The sequence below is a fragment of the Myotis brandtii genome, unplaced genomic scaffold (genome assembly GCF_000412655.1).
Source record: "Myotis brandtii unplaced genomic scaffold, ASM41265v1 scaffold284, whole genome shotgun sequence".
NCBI classification, from domain to species: domain Eukaryota; kingdom Metazoa; phylum Chordata; class Mammalia; order Chiroptera; family Vespertilionidae; genus Myotis; species Myotis brandtii.
In genome coordinates this window covers 295,990-314,862 of record NW_005360846.1, presented here as the reverse complement: position 1 = coordinate 314,862, position 18,873 = coordinate 295,990, and the positions used below count along the sequence as shown (strand labels likewise).

The following is an 18,873-nucleotide window of genomic DNA, read 5'->3' as shown; positions in this document are numbered from 1 at the left end:
CCAACCGCTCCTTGTTTTCTTTTCTTTTTTTTTTTTTCTGGGGCAGCTTTAGCTCTGGCTCTAGCTCTGAGGCTTCGTATCTGGTTTGTTTGCCGTTCTATAATCGAAACAATGTATAACTTCAGCTCTGAGATCCCGGCAGGCTGAAAGCTGGTTTCTGGGCTTTTGTTTAGCTTCTACATTTGCAACATAGTACATAGTTGCTTAGAGTTGCAACTCAGAGGCCGGCAAGTTAGGCGGGGAACGTTGGCGTCTGCAGTCACTGGAGCAAGTGAGCCTCCCTGCTTGCTTCCAGCTGCCTGGCTGCCGGCCGCCATCTTGGCTGACAGTTAATTTGCATAAGGATATGCTGATTAGCCAATGGGAAGGGTAGCGGTCGTACGCCAATTACCATGTTTCTCTTTTATTAGTGTAGATACCTCCTGACCTAATGGGTTTTAATGTTATCCATAGTTGTTATGTAAGGGGTCAAAGATATATGGCTTCAAAAGACTTAAAATTGAAAGGCTCAGCTCAGAGATTTCAGTCATGTAAACTGGTGCTGTTCCAGTAAAGACTGCTTCCCAAGTAGATGTTTTAGTTACAGACATGAATGCATGTGCACATGTAAACGCATGTGTGTATATTGTTGTGCTTACAACTCTGAATTAGGGACCTCAGGTTAAACCCTAGAAATGATCATACAGTGAGTTCACTCACAGTGGAGAAGCATTAGACATCTGCTCCCCTAAATCCTTGAGATAAGTGCCTACTTAACCTTTGCAACACTGCTCACCTCTGACACCTTATCAGCCCTAGTTAGTGTCTTCTGTACCTTAACATAAAGCAATTATATTACCATACACACAGCCCTGGCCTGCAATGATTTATTATTAGCCCATTTCCTCTAACAGAGTATGAGCTCAGTCTGTATGGCAAGGACTGTGTTATAACGATCTCAGTGTTCCCAGTACTACACATGGAAAACAGTACCTTCTGAATGGTCAGCAAAGACAATTTAGCAAAATTTCCACAGAGCCAATCACTTCTGGAAGTAACTCATAATTTAATGCCTAGGTATTCTCCTTATCATGCATTAAAATTCTCATGACTATTAACAGCAGCATTAAATTTAAAATTTGGTTTTTTAAAACAAAAGAGTACCATCTGAAAATGCATTTTGAAGTCAACTTTCAAAAATGATGTTTTTATGTCTACTTACCACATTTACCCAAATTCTACACAACATAATGTGGCATAAAACAATTAAATAATAACTTTAAACAGCTCAATGCACCTATTCAAATTCCAAAGAATGAAGCTCGGTTTGGCTCAGTGGATAGAGCGTCGGCCTGCGGACTGAGGGGGCCCGGGTTCGATTCCGGTCAAGGGCATGTACCTGGGTTGTGGGCACATCCCCAGTGGGAGATGTGCAGGAGGCAGCTGATCGATGTTTCTCTCTCATCGATGTTTCTAACTCTCTCTCTCTCTCCCCCTTCCTCTCTGTAAAAAATCAATAAAATATATTTTTAAAAAAAAGAATGAAGCTCATTCTTTGTTGTTTTAAAAATATGTTTTTATTGATATTAGAGAAAGGGAGAGGGAGGGAGGAGAAAGAGAGAGAGAAAATATCGATGTGAGAGAGAAACATCTATCGGTTGCCTTCCGTACATACCCCAACAGGGGATTGAACCTGCAACCTGGGTATGTGCCCTGATTGGGAATCAAACCAGGAACCTTTTGGAGCATGGGACGACGCTCAACCAACTGGTGGGACGACGCCCCACCAGCCAGGGCACTCATCCTTTGATTTTAAATAAAAAATATTCTTATTCCTTGGAGTAACTGTTACTTCTAAATTCAGTTCTTACAAACCAGGAAAAGTACTTTGATAATTATGATTCAATTTTAGGCAACTGAACAGGATGACTTCTTGTTGGAGTGAAAGAAAAATTGTTTTCTATACATGCTCCCATATTTATAGTATACTATTATATGAAAAGAGTTTCTGGACAGACATTTATATTTTATAAATTATAAAAATACTGTAGATACTCAAATATTTACTATTTATTAGCCAGATAGTAAATGAAGGTATTCACAAAGTATAACCTACTGATTCACTAATAATTATTTAACTAGTTCATGGTCACCACTGATCAATAAGAAAAGTGTTCTTGCCCGAACCGGTTTGGCTCAGTGGATAGAGCGTCGGCCTGCAGACTGAAGGGTCCCAGGTTCGATTCCGGTCAAGGGCATGTACTCTGGTTGTGGGCACATCCCCAGTAGGGAGTGTGCAGGAGGCAGCTGATCGATGTTTCTAACTCTCTATCCCTCTCCCCTCCTCTCTATAAAAAAGCTATAAAATATATATATATATTTTAAAAGTATTCTACTTTTGTTAAACCACAAATATTTCAAAACAACACACCTTAACCTTCTGCCAACCGGTCAGAGGCTCACCTGACAGGTCCAGCTCCTTGGTGGAAGACAAATTGGCCAGACTCCAGCTGTCACTGCGGGCTGCCAGGACAAACTTGTGAGCATTGATGTGCCTTCCCCCAACCTTTATCTTTAGATCACTGATGAAGAAACATATCCACAAATATAAAAAGAAAAATGTCACCATAACTAGGTATAGCTAGAATTCACAGCTGATATTCATCAACATACATCTGCAAAAGAAAAAAAATCACAGCAAATTTCTTTCTCTATGCTAGCACTTAATTCTGATGGGTCATGTTTCTAATATGTTGCTAGACATGTTTTCTATTTCTAATTTATGGCTTTAGTTCACACGGATGTTCTGCTTTCAAAGACATCTAAACAAATTCTTAAGGTGGTGAACCTACAAGTTAAATAGGATGATTAACGTTCATATAAAAAGTAGAATAGCTTTTATGAGCAATAAATCAAGATAATCATCAGGGGAGAAAGACAGAAAGCCTAACGATTGTGATGTCAGCTCTGAGACTATAGTGCTGCCATGCTCCGTACCACATTAATGCACAAGTAAAAACAGAAAAAGTTATGACCAAATTAGCTTTGATAAAACAGTCAAGTATATGAGACCCAATATCTAGATTACTGTTCTTATGAGAAACATTCAGACCTTTTATTGGCCATTTTTTACTCAACCATTTATAAAGAAATACAGTGAGAGAAATACTTTCTTTCAAACATGTTTCCATATTTATGACACACTATCATATGAAAAGAGCTTTTCAAATAGTTATATATCTATGTTTAACTCTGAAATGTCAAATGCTAAGGCAGGAAAGCATCTAGGCAGTTAACAAAACCTAAAAATGACCTACTGAGCTGACACAGTATGTGCCATTGGCTGTGCTGACAGCAATCCCAAGTCATTAATTATCATCACCCTGCTTATATTTGTGTTTTTTAAATTTTCATACTCCCTCTAAAATAACTGTTAGGTTGGAAAGCTTTTAGAAACTAAATACACAAAAACTATTACATGAATGAATACATAAAACTATTATATTAATTAACTTACCCACTTAAAAGGAGACCCAACCAGAATATTGTTTCTATATGCTTCATGCAGACACATTTTACCCCACAAAAGCACTATCTAGAACATACTTTGTAACTATGTAAGAAGCGTATCAACAATTCTAGTTCGATTAAAGAGAAAACTAGATGGAGAAACTGAAACTGGAAAATCAGTTTTTGAAGCAGGTGCTCTTTTACCAATAAACTTTTTTCCATAAGCATGCATTTTGTTGAAGAATTTAAATAGTTTTTTAAGATATATTTTTATTAATTTCAGAGAGGAAGGGAGAGGGAGAGAGAGAGAGAGAGAGAGAGAGAGAGAGAGAAACACCAATAATGAGAGAGAATCATTGATCCGCTGCCTCCTGCAGGCCCCCTCCTGGGGATCGAGCCAGCAACCTGGGCATGTGCCCTGACCAGGAATCAAACCGTGACCTTCTGGTTCTATTATCTGTGCCTAAGATAAGCAGGAAACATAGACAAAATCTTGCCTTAAGAAACTTACATTCTAGAAACTCAATACAGAGAAATAAACATGGGAAGAAAGTCAACAAGAGATGAAAAGTTGAGCCCAACCGATGTGGTTCAGCGGTTGAGTGTTGACCAACCATGAACCAGAAGGTCAGGGCTCGATTCCCAGTCAGGGCATATGCCCAGGTTGCAGCCTTGATCCCCAGTAGGGGGTGTGCAAGAGGCAGCCGATCAATGATTTTCTCATCACTGATGTTTCTAACTCTCTACCCCTCTCCTTTCCTCTCTCTGAAATCAATAAAAATGTATTTTAAACAAAAGAGAGAGGAAAAGTTGCAATGTGGCCTGGGAATAAAGCTAAAGGCCTGGCTTCTCCAAACTGGCCCTGTGTCCAAAGAGCTCACCTATACTGCTCCTGCTCATAGAGGTCGGCCACAATCGTCAGCAGGCGGCTGATGAAGGACTCACTGCTGTTTTCCTTGTTTGCTTGTGCGGCCAAAAGAGTGCATCTCTTCTCTGTCTCTGCCAATTTCTTCTGCAGCTTGACATACTCTTGTCGGAGAAGCATCAAGTGCTTCTCCAACTTGGCCACCTCCTCTGCAAGGGAAATAAAGAATCAAGTTTACCATAGCAGGTGTAAAGCAGACAGCATTCACTAATCCCTCATTCCACAGATAGGATGGCTACCTTTTTTTTTTTAATCTTCACCTGAAGACATGCTTAGAGAGAGGATGGAAGAGAAAGAGAGGGGGAGAGAAAGAGAGAGAGAAACATCGGTTGTCTTCCGTACATGCTCCTATCAGGGATGGAACCCACAACCTTTCAGTGCACAGGGCAATGCTCAACCAACTGAGCCACTCTGGCTGGGCTCTACTTCTCCTTTTTTAAATATATTTTTTATTTATTTCAGAGAGTAAGGGAGAGGAAGAGATAGAAACATCAACGATGACAGAGAATCATTGGTCAACTGCCTCCTGCACACCCCATACTGGGGATCGAGTCCACAAACCTGGGCATATGCCCTGACCGGGAGTTGAACCGTGACCTCCTGGTTCATAAAGAATGGTTTTATTTCAGGGTGTCACTGGATCACTGGGCCAAAAAGACCATCATGGTCCAGGGGTTTCTCTTCTCAGTTTCCCTTGAAGATCAATATTCAATATATGACAATGAACAGACACACACATAAGATGCTAACAGGTACCTGCCCTACAAATCCTTTACCATTAAGCCAGGAGGCTCAAGGAAAGAAAATTTTCAAAATCATCTAGAAGTCTTTTTCAAACCACTAGTAACAGTAACTAACTTTTACATGTCACATGATGTTCTAAAAGCTTTGTGAATCCTCTCATGCAAGCTTCATGACACACCCAAGTAGTAGGTCCTATTAGTAACACACTTTACAGATGAGAACACTGTGGCATAGAGAGATTAAGAATTTGCATAAGCACAGCATGGATAGACTGGAGAGCATTATGCTAAACGAAATAAGTCAGAAAAAGGTAAATATCACACGATCTCTCTCATTTGTTAAATATAATGAACAACATAAACTGGTGAACAAAAATAGATCTAGAGACATAGAAGCATAGAACAGACCGTCAAACCTCAGAGGGAAGGCAGGGAAGGGTGTAGGGAGGTAAGAGATCAACCGAAGGACTTGTATGCATGCATATAAGCAGAACCAATGGACACAGACAATAGGGGGGTGAGGGCCTGTGCTAGGGGTGGGAATGGGCGGGGAGAGGTCAATGGGGGAAAAAGGAGACATATGTAATACTTTCAACAATAAAGAATTTAAATTTTTAAAAAAAGAAAAAGAATTTGCATAAGGTTACAAAGCTGGTGAGAGGTGGGGCTGCGAGGGGCCCCGCATTCTCATTCCAGGACCTGTGACTTATTAACCACTACCCTAAACTATCTGACACCTGCCCTCCTTCAGGAGAGGATCAGGGCAGTCAATAATGGTTCAGACGGAAGCAAGTCATACTCCACAGGTGTGCTGGGGCAGATTAAAAAGGTTGAGAACCACTATATTTGATTCATTAAATTCAACAAATATTTACCAAGTGTCTACTAGGCAGGTGCCAGACACTGCACAATAGTAAGCAAAATCAGACATATCTTCCCTAAAAGCTTTTAGTTACTGGGGAAGTAAACTTTTATATAACAATTGTAACAATCAAATGCAAAAACTACAATAATAATGAATACTAGAAAAAAAGAACAAAACTGTAAGAACCTATAATAAAGAAATTTAACTTAGGACATCAGGAAAGGCTTCCCCTAAGGAAGGAACAGTCAGGGAACTTTACCTGGGCTCTAGAGTTTTGGTGGGGAATCACACAACCATGCAAATTACCTCCATAAATCAAAGTCTAACTATGGAACAATGGTGCTCCTATGGTCAGTCTCTGGGCCTCAGTCCTTCACCCTTCTATTTCCCACCACAGATATTCCAAATCTTGACACCATCCTCAAGCCCATCTCTAACCCAATCTGCCTCATTCTGAGTCAATGCCGTTTAGGTAAAAGGCCAATTGAAGTGCAATGTTTTTGTTCATTCATTGATTTGTTCAAAGATTTTCATCTAAGTGGACAACTGCATAACTTAGTCATCCATTAAAAATTTACTAAGCACCTATGCAGTGCCAGTGTCGAAGTAAAAAAAAACAAAACCCTGGTACATTTTTATTTTTTACGAAGTTATAGGGTAATGAAGAAGAAGAGCTGGTAAACAAAACAATTCAATAACAACTAACAGCACTCTGACATGGAATACAAATAGAGCATGAAGCAAGACCACCTGTATTAAGCTAGTGCAAGGAAAGACATCCCAGAAAAGTGGTGTTTTACATCCAAAGATTTAAACCAAAGGTGGGGAACCTTTTTTCTGCCAAGGGCCATTTGGATATTTATAAGATTATTTTCAGGCAATACAAAATTATCAACTTAAAAATTAGCCTGCTATATTTGGTCAGACATTTAATTAACTCACCCCTAGTGCCTTGACAGGGCCGGACCAAATGATTTCGAGGGCCTTATACAGCCCGTGGGCCACACGTTCCCCACCCGATTTAAATGAAGCCTGTAAGGTTTGTAGCACTCTGAGCCCAGAAAATGCAAAGAAAAGGCTTCAGCCTTTTACATTCTTGGTCAGATTCTCCTTTTAAACCATTATCAGTCAACAGGTTTGTGAAACAGACATAGTACTTGGCTCTATGACGAATACAAATAATTAGAAGGCAAGACCTAGCCTAGTCCTCCAAGAGCTCACTGGCAAAAATGTCTGCCACTCACCTGCCTCTGCTTAAGTCAACTGAAAAGGGTGGGCAGAGGATAAGTCATCTTGCTAGTTCAACCTAGGGTTATAGCCCCCTTGCTGGAGAGAGAGCTTCCATGTTTTCACAGGGGCAGCCTGTGGCTATGGACTACAGATTCTTCTTCCATGAACCAAACTGAACAAACCCATTAACCTTGGTTTCAATCACATAATATTCTAGGCCAGCGGTTCTCAACCTGTGGGTCGTGAACAATGAAAATACATCCTGCATATCTGATATTTACATTATGATTCATAACAGTAGCAAAATTACAGTTATGAAGTAGCAATGAAAATAATTTTATGGTTGGGGGTCACCACAACATGAGGAACTGTATGAAAGGGTCGCAGCATTAGGAAGGTTGAGAACCACTGTTCTAGGCAACCTTAATATTTTGCTCAAAAGCTCCAACCCATCAGGACTATAGCATGAGTAATTAACTCTGCACTTCCATGTCACTTAAGTCACCAATCTATATGTATTTATGATGCACCTACAGTGCACTAAGCATTATGGTAGATTATGAGTTGCCTCTCTGAGAGTTTTGAAAAAGGGCAGTCTAATTTGCACCTCTTGCAAACAACGTAGCACCAAAGTAGTATCAAATGTAAAAATAAGGGGTGGGGTGGGCTGGAGGGGGTCAAAGGAGGTAATATGTAATATTTTCAACAATAAAGATTTATAAACAACAAACAAAAAATGTAAACTCAAAATAGTATCTACAAGGAACTCACAAACAGGAGGGTCAAAAACAAAATGAATAGTCACAAAGAATCTGGGGAATTATTATGGAGAATTATGAGGCTATTTGCCTTCAAGAGTAGAAAGTTGCTGGTTGCTTTATCTAATCCTTAAAATGGGATAGTAAAAGCTATTTTGATCATCTCAAACAGTCCCTGTAAATTTCTTTGGATATTGATTATACACATATAATTCCAAAATCCACAGCAATACCCTAAGTCTCGCTCCAGAATTTCTGACACAAATTTCCAGCTGCAGCCTGGACAATGACAAAAGACCTAAACCACAAAGGTTATGATCAGAGATGAGGCAAGATAAAAGGCCTTAGGATAAGTTAGGGCTCTTATTCATGAAATCACAGGCCCTCTGCCCAGCATCTTTTGTAGGGGAAACAGATCACAAGTGCACCTATCAATTACCATTTCAGAGAGTAATGGAAAAAGTGCCCATGGCTGAGATGTTATCCTGTGGGGAAAATTGTCTCCTTGCAAACAGCAATGCAATGTGTCCTTGAAGTGTCACCAAGCTTTAGCGTTCTTACAGGAAAGAGAATAAAATTACCATTCTGAGCAATAATGAAGGGAAAAGCTACAGCACAGTGCAGCAGTGAAGGGTACAGGCAGGGGAGCTAGACTGACTAGGATCAGTGGCCCCACAACTTTATAGTTGTAACACCTTAGTGCGTTGTAAACATTAAATGTGCTGATACATATAATGACCTTAGAAGAGTATCTGCCCCCCAGTAAGTGGTCAATAAGTGTTCGTGGTTATCATTCTGAGAAAGGCAACACAACAGAGTCTTAGGAGCATGTGCTCTGGAGGCTCACTCGACTGGGCTGTAACCCCAACTTGCCCATTTACTAGCTGTGTGACCTTGGGCAAGTTACCTACTCCTCTCTGGACCTGTTTTCTCCTATGGAAAATGGGAATAATAGTATTTCAGAGTGGTTGTCAAGGAGTAACTGAGTTAAGGTAGGCTAAATCATTTAGAACAGTGTCTGGTTTAAAGATTTACTACCACTATTTCTTTACAAAGTGGGGGGTTAGTTTTCAGCTGTGGTTTCTTCTTTCTCTACTTCCAACTTTGCTTTTTAAAAATAAGCCTAGAAATTTAAATAATGGATAAAACCTCTGATTTCACCAAAAGAGCTATGCTAAATATCAATGAAGAATGTCAACAGCTTGCATTATAATTTTGTCATGTTTCTTTACAAATAATACCCACTATCAATGCAGTCTGAGGTCAGACACTTTGATGAACTTTCTGATAGTTCATCAGTCTTGACAGAAACAAAGATGCCTGAGACAAAAAAAAACAACTGCATTCGCTATGAAAGGCCCTAAAACAGAGACCAATACTGATTGCAAATAATAATAATAATAATAATAATAATCAGCAAGTCCTGGGACAGTCAGAAAAGGAACCCACAATGACCCTTACAGATCAAGAGTTGGCAAAGGGCCAGATAGTAAATATTTTAGGCTCTTTGTGCCTCAGTCTCTGTAGCAACTACTCAATCCTGCAAAAGCATCAATGAATGAGCACATGGCTGCCCCCCAAAATTTTATCTATGGACACTGAAAATTGAATTTCATACAATGTTCACATGCCATGATAGTCTTCCTTTGGTTTTTCATTAACTATTAAAATATATACACACACCTACATATACACACATATGCATATACACAAACATACCCACATATATAATTCTTAGTACAAAAACAAGTCTCAGGTCAGATCTGGCCAACAGGTCATAGTTTACCAAACCCTGTTCTAGGGAATTTTTTTTTAATGTTTTTATTGATTTTTAGAGAGAAAGGAAGGGAGAGGGATAGAGAGATAGAAATATTGATGAGAGAGAAACATTGATTGGATGTCTCCTGCACGCCCCCTGCTGGGGATCAAGTCTGCAACCCAGGCAAGTGCCCTGACCGGGAATCAAACCAGTGACCTCTTGGTTCATGTGTCAACGCTCAAACACTGAGCCACACAGACTGAGCTGTTCTAGGGAATTTTTAAAAAATTAGTATACCCCTTGAAATATTCATTTTTATTGCATGTAATATTATTACATTTAAAATTGTTTTTCTTGAAATATCAATGTTTATTGCATGTAACATTATACTTAAAACCATTTTTCTTGAAATATTAAAAAAAAAGAATTAGTATACCAAAATGATCAGAGCCAAATGAAAAGAGAAGAAAGTAGTTAATCTGTCTCAAATGCCTATAATTCTATACCCTCTGATTTTCCTTTACCAAAGCCTATGCCACTAGAGGGCCCTTGCATCTTCAAGACCTCTCTCTCTCCAGGCTCACCTCCTACCCTTATGCACAAGCTCACAGTAACCTACCCCAAATAAACGTTTACACATGTTCACACTCTTGACTGTCTTGTCTATCATGCTCTTTTCCTTCTCCACTAATTTCTGAAGCCAGTCCTCTTTTCTCACTGCTTCCTTCCTTACCTCCTTAATCTTTTGAAACTTGGCTTCTATCCATACCACTCTACTCAAAGGATCTCCATCACAGTGATAAAACCACCCACTGCAATTACCCTTCCTTAACCTTCAAGGTCCTCAACCTCTCTGCATTGTCCAGCTCTTAATCCGTCCATTCTTGAAATTCTCTTGATTTTCTTGAAATTCTTTCCTCTCTCTGTACTCCAGGTGTTTTTCCTACCTTTCTACAGCTAACTTTCTTACAGCCTACTCTGACTACCCATTCTCTAAAAGAAGTTTGCAAGGTTCAGACCTAGAACTGAACTTTTTCTAAACTTCCTTTCTTGGAGGTCTCAAGCATACCCATACTTTACTATCACCCCTATGTAGATGGCTCCAAGCCTCTCTCAAGAGCTCCTGTTGGAAGGATAACCAACTGGTACTACAAACTCAACAAAGCCAAAATTAAACCTAACCTCTCCCTTAATCAAACTCCTCTTCCTGCTTCCATTTTAATTGTTATCCAAATTTGAAAGCTCTGCGTTATCATGCATAGGCTATGATAATCCACTTACAATAGTATGGCAAATACATAAAACACTTAGGAATAAACTGAACAAAAATATGCAAGACCTGCACACTGAAACTATAAGACACTGCTGACAAAATAAAGACAACCTAAATATAGTCAGCCCTCTTGTATCCTTGGGTTTTGTATGCATGGATTCAACCAACCATGGATCAAAAAATATTCAAGGAAAAAAAAATCCCTTGTCTCTATAGGTCAGTTCTGATCTCTGCTCTTCCTTTCTCCCCCCTCTCTTCCTTTCTTCTCTCTATTCTTCCATCCCTCCTATCATCTACTCTTCCTCCAATGGCACCTCCCCTCTCCCACCCCTCCTCCCCTAGCACTTTGCTTGAACACATATACACGCACTTTATCTTTTATACTGTATTTTTACTGTACCTTTTCTATATTTAGATATGATTAAATACACAAATACTTACCATTGTGTTACAATTACCTACGGTATTCAGTATAGTAACATGCTATACAGGTTTGTAGCCTAGGAGCAATAGGCTAGACTATATATAGCATCTAAGTTTGTGTCAGTGCAATCTATGATGTTCACAAAATGACAAATTCACCTAACAACACATTCCTCAGAACACATCCTCAATAAGCAGCACATGACTGTAATGGAATACTTCTCAGCCATAAAACATACTACATCAAAATCAATATGCTAAGTGAAAAAAGCCAGACACAAAGGACTACATACTGTATAATCCCACATGAAACTAACTGTAGAGAAGGCAAACTATGGTGATAGATCGTAAACCAGTGGTTGCCAGAGACCAGGGGAATGGGATAGACTGTGAAGAAGTTCAAGGAAATATTTTAAGATTATAGAAATGTTCCATATGATGACTGTGGTGGTGGTTACACTACAATAAATATTTGTCAACTGTATTTGACATCTTTCTCTTTTTGAACACCATCACACCAACATTTCCTGGAAGCCTTAGCATAATTCACACACGTAACCAGTCACCCTTCTCATCCTTCCTCTCTCCATTCCATTCTATGTATATCAAGATTAATCTTCCTAAAACACAGCTCAACTAACCAAACAACTTCAGGTTCTTCACTGTCTACAAAAGTACCAGTTTCCTACTGCAGCATTCCTGAAGTTTCTTGAAGGCAGGAAATGTCTTATTTATCTTTATATTTCATTGGCAGTACTTTAAACTGTGTGGCATGGTCTTTGAGTGTACTACACACAGAAGAATTTGAGAAGCCTTCTGACTTAATAGGCCAAATTATATGATACTGGCTACTGAAAAATGCCCCCCCCCCCATTATATCCATAATTTCTGGAACCTTGACTATTACCTTATATGGCAAAAAATGGGGGCAGGTGACTATGTTAGATGGGAGGTTATGCTGGATTATATGGGTAGGCCCTATCCTAGCAGAGGAAAATTTGACGCAGAGGAAAAGACAGAACAGAGATATTTCAGGGTGCTGGCCTTGAAGATGAGGGAGATATGGCCACAAGCCAGAATGCCAACAGCCACAAGAAGCTAGAAGAAGCAAGAGACATTCTCTCCTAGAGCATGGCTCTAGTGACACATTGATTTCAAACCAGTAATACTCATTTTAGATTTCTGGTTTCCAGAATCATGAGAATACTTTTCTGCTGTTTTAAACCACCCAGTTTGTGGAAATTTGTTACAGCAGCCATAAGATACTAATACCTCTACACTTATAAAAATATTCTGTATAGTAAAATACTTTAAAGCCCCAGCAGCTTCTTTCTGGATTAGTGTCAATAACAAAGTTTTATAAACAAAATATAGTTTCTTGTAATATTTTGCAAGAAAAAGAGGAATACTTTTAATATCTCCAATAGCAGTTAATTCTTCATTATCTCAAGGTCTAACTAACATATTCAAAGTAGCACAGTATTTAAATAGAATTTACTTAGGTTAAGTGGGTTGCTTAAAAATCACACAATTAGCAAGAGACTAATTTAAGATTTAAGATCGTAAGCCAAAGCCCATGTTCATCCCAATTTATTATGCTGCCTAATATTTGCTCCAATGTCAGGAAATCAAATAAATATTAATTCATGAATCCAGGAATTAAATGTGTTCTTTCCATTCCCCATCCTAAATGCAATTTCTACTCTCCTCCTCCTACTCCAATTTTAACCCACACTGTATTCACAAAGTATTTTTATCTTATTATTATTTTGTTAATCTTCACCTGAGGATAATTTTCCCAATGATTTTTGAGAGTGGAAGGAGGGAGGGAGGGTAGAAGGGTTGCCTCCTGCATGCACCCCAACCAGAGCTGGGGATCAAACCTTCAACCCAGGTAGATGCCCTTGACCGGGAATGGAACCCACAACCCTTCTGTGCATGGGCCCACGCTCTAACTGTAACTGGACAAGCAAGGGGTCCGGGCTGCCTATCACTACTTGAGCCAATTAAGCAGAGACAGGGTTGAATCATATATGAGCGTTTATTCCAATAATGCCAGCAGGATGGGAGAGCAGCAGGTCATCCACAAAAATCTGCTCTGCATCCCCCCAACCCCCACCACCATAAACCAACTGCTTATATTGGATAGGACAAAGATTACATGATGAGGTAGGCAATGCAGGCTGGGTCAGGACTCCATTGTTTGGGCAACAAGGTTGTTAATCTTTCCATGATAATAGGCTGTTCTTGAATGAGAATGGATGGAATTCCAAGGTTGACTCCCAGGTCCGAGGGGCGTACAACTCCCAGCCAGGTTAGAATGTCCTTTCTTTAATCAGAACAAGGTAATCACGGTTAACAGAGCATGATTAATATACCTTATAACTGTAGCTAGTCCCCAATATTCTACTTTTGCCCCTAACATAACTACTCAGCCATACCAGCCAGGGTCACTAAGTCTTTTTAGATTAACAAAATCCTAATATTTCCTTTCTGTAGACTTGTATAGTTCTTACATCCAAGTCCCGATTTTAGCAGTGAATTAGTGGTTTGTATAATTCCTTAATGACTACCTGACTATCCCTACTCTGCTCTATGTCTATTAGATAAAAGAAAATAATTGTAAAAGCTGTCATAGAATCCTATTTTGAGAACTACAAGAATAATTTTTGTTTCAGACATATATTAGGGTCTTCCACATAACAATATTTCTTAAAGTATCATCTCCCTAAAATACAGTATCTTCCTTGTTGGCATTGGAATAGATAAGCTCCTCATGGTGATGAATTACTACCACTGCTACTTTTCTAAATCTGTCATAAGGCAGATGAAATTTTTCTTTCACTGGGGTTACTGAATACTCATTAACCAAGAGGGCTAACTATAGAAAATTGTTTAATGGAGAATAAGAAATAAGTGGATGTATTTACTATTGAGAACTCAAGTTCACATATTGTAATGAAAAGAAGGGAAGGGGAAAGAAAAGATAGCAACACCATCTGGAGGAGAGTGAAAAGGGATAGTAAAGGTCACAGATAGTCCTCCCAGTCTGCACTCTCCCACTTCACACACACACACACGAACACACGCACACACACAGTTTGGGCACACACACACACACACACGAACACACACACACACACAGTTTGGATATTATTAAAAACTAGTGCCCTGGTGCACAGATTCGTGCACATTGAAAGGAAATGAATTAGAGGGTAGCAGGCAGGACAGGACTGGGTGAGATGGGCCAGACACGCCCTGGAGCCAACCTCCCATGGTCTCTCCCCAGCCAGCCACACCTGGGGCAGCGATGCAGCTTGAAGGGTGTCTGTGGAGTGAGCGGGGTCCCTCCAGCAGGTGGGGCCCCTCGGCCTGCCCTGTGGGGATCAGGCTGAAACCGGCTCTCTGACATCCCCCGAGGGGTCCCAGATTGCGAGAGGGTGGTTCTCGGGTGACGCACCCCTGAATTGGGCTCCCTCCTCTCTGGTTCTGGGTGCGTCACCCAAGAACCGTCGCTGCCAAGTCACCGCAGCTCGGCAGCTCCTGCATTGAGCGTCTGCCCCCTGGTAGTCAGTGCACATCATACCTACCAGCCAGTCACTTAACCTTTTATATCCTATATAATAAAGCGGGGGATATGCTAATTGACCCTCATGCCATCACAAAGATGGGGCACCCACAGCCAATAAGGAGGGAATATGCTAATTGACTGCCCCACCCTCAAAGATGGTGGCGCCCACAGCCACAAGATGGCTGGCAGGGAAGGGCAGTTGTGGGCGATCAGGCCAGCAGGGGATGGCAGTTAGGGGCGACCAGGCCAGCAGGGGAGGGCAGTTGGGGGCGATCAGGCTGGCAGGCAGAAGCGGTTAGGGACAATCAGGCAGGCAAGCGGTTGGGAGCCAGAAGTCCTGGATTGTGGGAGGGATGCCCGACTGCTGGGATTGGGTCTAAACCGGCAGTCGGACATCCCCCAACGGGTCCCAGATTAGAGATGGTGCAGGCTGGGCTGAGGGACACCCCCCCCTTCCAGTGCACAAATTTCGTGCACCGGGCCTCTAGTATATAGATAAGATGGTACTAAGAGATATTTCATATTATGACTTTTCACCATTTAAAGTATCTAGCATTTCATAACTTGACTGCTCTGACAAAGTCCAAAAGCCATTATTTAACCAGTTTGCTTAAAAAAAACAAACAAACAAAAAACTACTTTGGGTTTCTGGTCAAGATGGAGGCGTAGGTAAACATGGTAGCCATTTCAACATGCCTCAGACAATTCTAGTCATGTCACTATCTTGGCTGACACCTTTCATCAGCCTCACCCCATGGCTCAGAGTAAAATCCAAATGCTTCACCAATTCTTTCATAATCAGCCCTTAACATACTTTTCCAGCCTCATATCCTTCCATCAAGAACAGTGACCTCTTCCCACTACCATCTCTCCTATGTCCAAAAGAGGCTTATTTTCCAAAGCCCAGCTCCAATGCTTGCAGCAAAGACCTTCCCTGACCACCCAATGCTCCCCACCACTTCCCTAAAACAATCCCTTCCTATTCTGAATTCTCAAAGTAACTCCGAAGCATTTTTCACTGTCCACCACATAATACAGTTTCTTATGCACATACTTTTTACCTCCCCTTCTAGACTGCGGAGTTGCCTGTGAATAGACTCTAGGTCTAGCTACTCTTGTTTGTTTGTTAATACTCACCTGAGGATATTTTCCCATTGATTTTTAGGGAGAGTGGAAGAGAGTGGAGACAGAAACATCGATGTGAAAGAAACACATCGACTGGCTGCATCCTGCACAAGCCCCAACCAGGGTCAGGGCCAGGGAGGAGCCCGCAACCAAGGTATGTGCCCTTGACCGGAATCTAACCTGGGACCCTTTGACCTGCAGGCCAATGCTCTATCCACTGAGCCAAACCAGCTAGCTGGCTATTCATTTTTAACCACCCACTACTTCTCCCTCTACCCCCACTCCATGCTCATCCCATCCTCCACCCAACAATGCCTCACTAGGTGGAATTCAATAGATACCTAGTTCCTTGGCCTACTCAGATTCAACAAGAGATATTAAGGACATAGCTATTTCTCATTTTGTTGGGCATGACTTGTAAATCATAATATCTTAACTACAACAACTCAACTTGCCAGTGACTGAACCCTGCATATCTCGACAATGATTCTATAGCTCTACTCTGGCACATCAACAGTCACTGCAGTGAATAGATAAACTTTCTTTGGAAAAAAAAAATCCTCAAGGAGAAGGCTAACAACTATCGCTTGTGACAGAAATGAAAAAAAGGGAAGGTAGAGAAAAGAAAGAAGTGGTATAGAAAGGGATAGTGCCGAAAGGTATCCAGACTATATGCAATGGCATGGGACATTTGTTGAATGAATAAAATAATAAAGAGATAATTCTGATTAAAGTACAACAAGCAGCATTAAACAAGAAACAACCCAGCAAAGCATTTTCTAGTGAATCTTGCCTTCCTCTGCATAAAAAGCACCTTCAGTTTAATGAGCTAACTGGACTAAAATGCCCTACTCAATTCTTCCTAGTCAACGTTTGCAACATGGTTTCCAAAGAGCTTACATCAGAAGAGGCCAGGAAATTAGGACACAAAAATGGTAAAAGAAAACTGTGAAGTCAGAATCTCATGACTGTGCTTACCTATCTATCCTCCCTTTTAAATTGAACCCTGAAATGATGTTTTGTTTAAGATGCATACTCCACTGGCTAGATGTTACCCTAACTCTAACACGCACTCAAGGCACTTGCAGGGCAACCATCAGCATACTCCCCCGGTGTGAGCTTCTCATGGCTGGAACCTGACTTCAAAGCCCACCACACATGCTCAGTAAAACTGCTGAATGGAAAACCAGCTGCTCTCCACAATTTCAACCTTTATAATGTATCCCCAAAACACCAACTTCTATTCTCATCCTAGTATAAAAGTACTGGACTACCTACCCATCACCACACAATAAGGCCCTCCTGAACCTTTCTACCCCACCTCACCAAGCTTTGCTGGCTGCTTAGGGCTAAGGTGAACAGTTAAACAATGTTACACAACATTCTGTTATTTACCCAAAAACTAGCTTCATGGAATGTAGCTTTTCTTTCTGCTTTTATTCCTCCACTGCTTTCATAAATATGTATCTGATGATTCCCCCTCCAGGGAGGTCTAACATGCTAAAAAGAGCTAAGATAAAAACTGGGTGGGGGCTGGGTGGAGGGGGGAAGGGGGACAGGATGGGGGACATCTGTAATACTGTCAATAATTTTAAAAAGTTATTTATTTATCTAGTTAATCCTAACCCAAGGATATTTTTCCATTGATTTTTAGAGAGTGGAGGAGGAGAGACAGAGAGATACATCGATGTGAGAGAGACACATCAATTAGCTGCCTCCCCCAGGCATCCCAACCAGGGCCTTAGATCAAGCCTACAACTGAGGTATGTGCCCTTGACTGGAATCAAACCCAGGACCCTTCAGTCTGCAGGCTGATGCTCTATCCACTGAGACAAACAGGCTAGGCTTAATTCATTTTTTAAAAAAACTGAATGCCAGTCCCAGCTCTCTATCCTTTTAACTATACAGTGCAAATAGCACACATGCCAGGCCTCCTTCACCTTGTTCTGAAGTCTAGTCCAAATGAGAAAAGCCTGCAAACTGTCCCGTGCCACCCAAAGGTAAGATGCGTTTAGATAGCCCTGGCCAGGCAGCTCAGTTGGCTGGAGCGCCCTCAGTGCACCAGTGGGTTGCGGATTCCATTCCCGGTCAGGGCACATACCCAGGCTGCTGGTTCCATCCCTGGTCGGGGTGGTGCGTGCTGCGGGAGGCAACCAAGGGATGCGGTGGATGCTTCTCTCACATCGTTCCTTTCTCTCTCTCTCTCTCTCTCTCTCTCATCGATGTTCCTCCCCCCCTCCCCCCACTTCTCCCTCTCTCTCTAGAATCAACAGAAATATGTCCTCGGGTGAGGATTAAAAAAAAAAAAGTGCGTTCAGACAAAGCTTAACTCAAAACCAACACGACAGGTCGTGACCAGCACCTTGCAATCACTCAATAAATAAGTCGGATAAGGAGTATTTCCCTCCAATAATGGGATGGAACAGGAGAAGCACACTGGCCAGGTCCCAGTGTCCCTGGCAGGTACCTCACATCTGGGCCTCCCCCGATCCAGCCCCCCAGGTACACTAAGGCTTTGACAATGAAGGATTCTAATAATGTTTCGTTAGGGAGGTAGGCCCTAAGAGGCCAATTGCCTCTACCTGCAGGTCATAACGACGGCACCAGACAGAGGCTCAGGGCGAGACAGAAGCCAGGGAGCACACCCCTCTCCCGCAGCGCGCCCCCGGCCAACTCCCTCCCACGCACGCCCCCCTCCGCGCACAGCTGTGA

The 18,873-nt window shown here is 41.4% G+C and overlaps 2 protein-coding genes across 2 annotated transcripts in view; both read right to left on the bottom strand.

Moving 5' to 3' along the window:
• ANKFY1 (ankyrin repeat and FYVE domain containing 1) overlaps window positions 1–18,873 on the bottom strand; it is a 65,695-nt gene that overhangs the window by 46,286 nt on the left and 536 nt on the right. Inside the window, exons 2-3 of the mRNA XM_005869026.2 lie at window positions 4,371–4,563; window positions 2,443–2,561 (exon numbers count right to left, since the gene is read on the bottom strand). Of these exons, the coding sequence (XP_005869088.1) occupies window positions 2,443–2,561; window positions 4,371–4,563 (312 nt within the window). The remainder of the gene's footprint in view (window positions 1–2,442; window positions 2,562–4,370; window positions 4,564–18,873) is intronic.
• The window catches only part of UBE2G1 (ubiquitin-conjugating enzyme E2G 1), a 60,876-nt gene continuing 59,391 nt past the window's right edge, over window positions 17,389–18,873 (bottom strand). The window contains exon 10 of the mRNA XM_014541943.1: window positions 17,389–17,401. The gene's annotated coding sequence lies outside the window, so the exon portion shown is untranslated. The remainder of the gene's footprint in view (window positions 17,402–18,873) is intronic.